Raw genomic sequence first — 6,430 nt, forward strand, 5'->3', positions numbered from 1 at the left:
GCCAGCACGTGCGGTTGCGACGGGTGCACTGCGAGCCGCCAGACGTTGACGTCCGTGTGACCGTGCAGCGTCGCAATGCATTGGTTCGTGGACAGGTCCCACAACTTGCACGTCGCGTCTTCGCTGGCCGTGACGAGGCCGAGCGATGTAAACTACGACGTTGTTTGTCACAACATTCTGGCGACCAGATTCGAGGGGGTACCTTGACATCCCAAATGCGGGCCGTGTGGCCCCACCCACGAAAGATGCTCTCGAACGGACGGCTGAGCGTCGTCGCGGGGCTGGTAACGCCGGTGCCGCCATTGGCCCAGAGCTGCACTGACCGATCGTCCGAGACAGATGCGAGGCGCTGGCCGTCGTCGGACCACTGCAGCTTAAAGAGCACGCCGTCTGCAAAATACGACTCGTAAGGCGACGTGGCACATTCGTGTCGTACCATGCTGGTGCAGTCGCTGGACGGGTTGTCCATCATCGCCCATGGGGTTCCACAGCAAAATGTGCTACATCCACAAAGGCGCAGGATCAAAGACAGCAACCAAGCGTCTTTCAATGTACCTGGAAGACCGTACCGGCGGCGACGACGAGCGAGTCGAGCGACCGGCCATAGAGTCCCATGGCATACTGCATGATATGAGATCGAGTTGGAAGAGCATGGATCGTACCAAGATCGACCGCTCTGAGCAGCGCACGCTATGCACAATGGTATCTGTCGTCGGGTTCCACACGTGCACGAAGTTGTGGGCCATGCCAACGGCCACGAGCGGCAACGCGCCACCGGGCGTCGGTTCGTCGCACAGCAAGCGCGCGTCGAGGATCCAATCCGGAAACTCTTTTTGGACCACCTGCACGCGGCGCATGTCGTCCATCGGCGACGACGGCGCATGCGCCAGGACCGCAAGCATCTTTTGGCCAAAGAGCGCAGCGACGGAGCCAGCGACGTCGAGACCGTGGATGGCGCCGCTGCGCATCGCGGTGAGCGCGTGCACTTGACAGCCGGTCGCAGTGTCGTAGAAATACACGGTCGAGCCCACGCAGGCGTAGAGAAGCGACCCGTCGGGCGAGAAGTGCAGGGCCGTGACGGCGCCGACGGCCGCGTGCTTCTCGAGGTGCCCCGCCATCGAAATCGATTGGCAGAAAAAAGGACAACACAAAGCGCACTTAACCGGAACATCGATTGTACTATTGCGATCTTCCAACGCAGGTACTAGTACGACGCCGTCTGCGTCTTGACTGTATCGATCAATACTCGACAAAGTTGGGCTATAATACGATGACACATTGTCCACTTTACAGCTGAAACGCTGCCACGCTTGTAGGCGTGGATACAAGACGTTGGGCGAGCCACATTGACCCCGCGCTGCGTCTTGAGCCGACGCGAACGCAGGGCCAAACGGCAAACGTGATTTGCTTTGCCCACGAATGACACTGCGTGTCGACTGTATACCAGCATGCGCGAGCAACCTCCCGTCCATGTAGACGCATGTCGAAGTGGATCGTTTGGTAGACCGACCTGTGTTGACACGACAAACAACCCGGCATTGAGCTACCAGGTAGACACAGTGAACCATGCAGCAAACCCATTGGTCTTGATCAAGGCGACCGCTTCAAAAAAATCCTACAAATAAACATGCGAATTCGTCCCTTCGAAAAAGATACCGTGTCAAACTCTCAAAATTAGTAGCACTAATCACACGCAACAAATGATCTCCACAACGTTGTTTGACGTGGCACGTTGGCTAGAATCCGCAATGTTCATTCTCTTCAACAGATCAACCTTTATTCTAGCGCTGGTACAGGGTGGACGCGATGTGAGTGCAAAACGGTAAACATCAACATGACCCATTCCGTCCCATTGGCAAATTAGTTTGCGTGAAATTAGCTGATGGGTGTCATTTGCACCTCATTTGCAACGTCGCCGATCGACCGAGAGAGCCTCCCGAGATGTCTGGTCTGTCTACAGCTCACTTGCCGGCGGTCGTGGTCGCTTGGTTCGACCCGAAGAGCTTGCGCCACAGCGACTCGGGACGTCTATCCAGGTCGATACTGCAGCACCGCGCACGTCGAAGTGGCAGGCCATCAATGATTGCCAACTGCGCAGCCCATTTCGCGCACGGCTTCTTGCTCACAAGGCGCCAGCAGCGCGATATGTGACCGCGTCCGTTGACTCGGGATGTCGGCCAGAAACTCGAATTGCGTTTTGAGTTGCTGGCTCTTGATGATCGTCCACCGTTGCTACTTCAAGACGGTGTGAGCAGACGCTGGTGTTAATAGGAGAAGTCACTTGCCTTTTTACTTTATTTTACACTCTTAATCTCTACACTCACACAACCAAAATCATTCATCGAATTCAAGGCACCGCTTCATCTACAAATACATAGCAGATGTTCACGCAGGAGGGACCAAGTGCCGTTGGTGTGCAGTAACATGGTCGTCGTACTCCATGCCTAATACTTGTTGAACGGATTCCACCTCACTGATGCTGGCTCACGACGACCCGCGATGCACACGAACAAGAAGCATTGTGAGTACTAACGTTGTTACCATGGACAACCACGTTGTTGAATAAACCCTCCGGAGACGTTTATCGTTCAAACTGTTTTGGCGGGCGACATGGACGGTACGTTTTGCCGCCAAATTGCCCAGGATAGAAAGGGGCGATCGGATTGGGTGTCAGAGTATACTCAGATCGACGCCATTTGCCGATTCGAATACAATACCCAAGTCAAATCGAGCGTAGTAACCTGAGTTAGTAAACAGAGTGGCACGGCTTACCCCGCCCGAGTGGAGATTGTGCTTGGAGAATTCCATGGGCCACAAGCGCGTCGACCTTCACTCGGTCACCAGCAGTCTTGAGATCCATCGCATCCGTCGCAGCAAGATACGTAGATCCACGCGCGTGGTCAGCGAGATCCAAGCGTCTGCGGTGGCCGAGCCACTCGCGCCATCTGTTGTGCCCTTTTCGGCCATTATCTGACCCAAAGCGATTTGATTGGTCGAATCGCAACCATCGAACAAGTCATGGATATTTCCCAGTTTGCCTTTTGCCATGTCCAAGGTCTCGAGCGCCAAGTACGCGACCTTTGCACCCAAGCCGACGGCGCGCTCGGAGCGCCACCCGATCGAGGACGCGGGCCTCTTCAAGTGGCTCTTCTTCTACTGGGCCAACCCGCTACTGCGCACGGGCAACGACCGGCAACTCGACCCGGACGACCTCTGGCCGCTCCAGGACGCGAGCAAGTGCGACGCGGTGGTCGCATCGTTCGACCCGGCCTTCAAGCAAACGCGGTCGCTCCTCAAGACCTTCTTCCGCATCTTTGGCTGGCGCTTCTTCTGGATCGGCTGCATGCAGCTGCTCGCGGTGCCGTGCACGTTGTACGGCCCGTATGTGCTGCAGCAGCTCCTCGAGGGCATGAGTGCGGGCACCGACTCGGCGACGCTCATCACGTTCGTCGCCTCGCTCTTTGGCGTCCAAGTATTTGCGGCGCTCCTCGCTGTGCACATGGACTATCTGGACAAGGTGATTGTCGTGCGCTTGACGTCCGGTATCCAGCACCTCCTCTTCCAGAAGGCCCTGCGCCTCGACGCAGCGTCGCGCAAGGCCAAGTCGGCGGGCGAGATCTCCAACCACTTTACGTCCGACATCAACTGGATCATTGGCATGAGCTACTACACCAACTACCTCTGGATCTTGCCCGTCCAGATTGCGATCACGCTCTTCATGCTCTACTCGATCATTTCGTGGGCCACGTTTGTGGGCCTTGGCGTCATCCTCCTTGTGATGCCCATCACGAATGTGCTCGTGAACCGCGGCCACGAAGCCTTCGAGACGCTCATGGAGCAAAAGGACGCGCGCATGAAGGTCATCAACGAGGTCTTTGGCGCCATCCAAGTCATCAAGTTCAACGGCTGGGAAGAGCAGTTCAAGGCCAAAATCGAAGCGCTGCGCGGCGCCGAGCTACACACGCTGGTCCGGATCTTCAACTTTATGGCGTCCAACATTACGCTCGCGTACGCTGTGCCAGCGCTCGTGACGGTCTCGAGCTTTGCGACCTACTCGCTCGTGCTCCAAGAGCCCGTGACGCCGGCCAAGGTCTTCTCAGCGCTCGCGCTCTTCAACTCGCTCAAGTCGCCGCTCAACAACTTTCCGCACACGATCACGGGCACGATGCAAGCCGTCGTTGCGCTCAAGCGCATCGCCGCGTACTTGGACTTGGCCGAGAAGGCCGACGATTGTGTCCAGACGCCGACGACGCTGTCTCCTGACCAGCTCGCGCCGTTGGCTACCGACAAGGTGGCGATTGCGATTGACGACGGCGCGTTTGGGTGGGACCACGAAAAGCCGATCTTTACGGACTTGAATTTGCGCATCCACCAAGGCGAGCTCGTCGTCGTCCACGGCCTTGTCGGCGAAGGCAAGTCGTCGCTCTGCTCGATCCTCCTCGGCGAGCTCGACAAGGTGCGCGGGTCGGTCTTTGTCGGTGGCCGCGTCTCGTACTTTTCGCAGCAAGCGTGGATTCAAAACATGACGATCCGCGAAAACATCCTCTTTGGCAAGCCGTACGACCGGAAAAAGTACGCAGCCGTCGTTGACGCCTGCGCTTTGACCAAAGACCTCGCCGCACTCCCCGCCGGGGACCGCACCGAGATTGGCCAGAAGGGCGTCAACCTCAGCGGCGGCCAGAAAGCGCGCATCGCGCTCGCACGCGCGTGCTACAACGACGGCGACGTCTTTCTCTTGGACTCGCCCTTGTCCGCGGTGGATGCGATTGTCTCGAACGAGATTTTCACCAAGTGCTTTCTCGGCCTCTTGTCGAAGAAGACGGTGCTGCTCGTGACGCACAACCCCGAAATCATCGCGTCCAAGCACGTCGACCGCACGATCGAGATTGCCAACGGGATCTGCAAGCAAACCATCAACACGACCAAAGAAACCTTCGACTCGGCTTTCTCGCCGCTCGCGGCGCACCCGATGGTGGCGGACGGCAAGGAGGATGCCGATGAGAATGACGTGATGGATGATGACGTGACTGCTGTCTCGACGGTCGCGCCGCACTTGCTCTCGCCGTCGCTGCGGTCGCCGTACATGCCCGGTGGCTTTCACGAGATGGTGTACACGCCCCGGCAGAACGCCGACGGCACGTTTGAAGAGCCGCTCGTCCACGGCAAGCTCGTCGACGAAGAGTTCCGCTCCGAAGGCCGCGTCTCCTCGAATGTCTTTGGCGCGTACTTTCGCGCGGCCGGCGGCTGGCCCGTCATCGTGCTCCTGCTCTGCGTCCAGTCGACGTGGCAGGGCCTCGCGGTCTGCGGCGACCTCTGGCTCAGCAAGTGGTCGGCGTCCTCGGCCGTCGAGGCGCCCGACGTGTTCCAAGCCAACGCAGCGTGGAACGTCGGCGTTTACGCGTGCTTTTCGCTTGGGAGCGCGTCGATCGTCATGGTGCGCATCCTCAGCGTCGGCTTTGCCGGTCGGAAGGCGTCCCGCGCCCTCTTTGAGCAAATGACGTCGGCGCTCCTCGCGGCCCCGATGAAGTTTTTCGACACGAACCCGACCGGCCGCATTCTGAACCGGTTTGCGGGCGACTTTAACGCACTCGACGTCGGCGTGCCCTTCTCGTTCATGTTTGTGCTCGCGACGTTCTTCATCGTGCTCTTCGCTATGGGCACGACGATCGTCGTCGTCCGGTCGCTGAGTTTTTTCATTTTGCCGCTCTTTTACGTCTATTACCGCGTCGGCAGCTTTTACCTCCAACCCGCGCGCGAGATTGAGCGTCTCGGCAAGGTCACGTACTCGCCGATGATCAACTTGATCTCGGAAGCGATCGACGGCGCGGTTGTCATCCGCGCGTTTGGCGCCAAGCAAGAACGCCGCTTCCAGCGCCTCCACCACCGCAACGTCAACCGCTACAACGAGTCGGTGTACGCCAAGCAGATTGTCGAGCTCTGGTTCATGCTACAGAACCAGCTCCTCTCGGCCAGCATGATCCTCGTCATCTCGCTCTCGCTGGTCTACGCGCGCGCGTACCTCACGCCTGGCCTCGTCGGTCTCGTCTTCAACTATGCACTCAACGTGCCGCTCAACCTCCAGTACCTCATCCAAGACGCGTCCGAAATTGAAAAAAACATGGTGTCCCCCGAGCGCACCATCGAGTACACGCAGATTCCACCCGAAGCGCCGCGTGTGATTCCTGGCGCCGTCTCGACGCAGTCGTGGCCGTCGCAGGGAGCGATTACGTTTGAGAATGTCAGCTTCCGCTACAAGGACAACGACCCGCTCGTGCTCAAGGACGTCAGCGTCGCGCTCCGGGGCCGCGAAAAGGTCGGCATCGTCGGTCGCACGGGGGCTGGCAAGTCGAGCTTGACCATGGCACTCTTCCGCATCAACGAGCTTGCGGCCGGGGCCATCTCGATTGACGGCATCAACTGCGCATCGGTC

The 6,430-nt window shown here is 58.4% G+C and overlaps 2 protein-coding genes across 2 annotated transcripts in view; one reads left to right on the plus strand and one right to left on the minus strand.

Annotated features, from left to right (window-relative positions):
• SPRG_21420 (hypothetical protein) overlaps positions 1 to 1,118 on the minus strand; it is a gene marked incomplete at both ends in the record, with an annotated part of 2,701 nt that extends 1,583 nt beyond the window's left edge. The window contains 5 exons of the mRNA XM_012353607.1: positions 9 to 152; positions 203 to 390; positions 437 to 500; positions 556 to 621; positions 663 to 1,118. Of these exons, the coding sequence (XP_012208997.1) occupies positions 9 to 152; positions 203 to 390; positions 437 to 500; positions 556 to 621; positions 663 to 1,118 (918 nt within the window). The remainder of the gene's footprint in view (positions 1 to 8; positions 153 to 202; positions 391 to 436; positions 501 to 555; positions 622 to 662) is intronic.
• A 1,928-nt stretch (positions 1,119 to 3,046) lies between these two features.
• Positions 3,047 to 6,408, plus strand: SPRG_14439 (hypothetical protein; the record flags this gene model as incomplete). The annotated part of the gene is made up of 2 exons (XM_012353583.1): positions 3,047 to 6,326; positions 6,383 to 6,408. 2 exons carry the CDS (start codon positions 3,047 to 3,049, stop codon positions 6,406 to 6,408), a joined length of 3,306 nt encoding a protein of 1,101 aa, XP_012208973.1.
• Positions 6,409 to 6,430: the final 22 nt, after the last annotated feature.

This window comes from Saprolegnia parasitica (genome assembly GCF_000151545.1).
Source record: "Saprolegnia parasitica CBS 223.65 unplaced genomic scaffold supercont2.128, whole genome shotgun sequence".
In the NCBI taxonomy this organism is placed as follows: domain Eukaryota; phylum Oomycota; class Saprolegniomycetes; order Saprolegniales; family Saprolegniaceae; genus Saprolegnia; species Saprolegnia parasitica.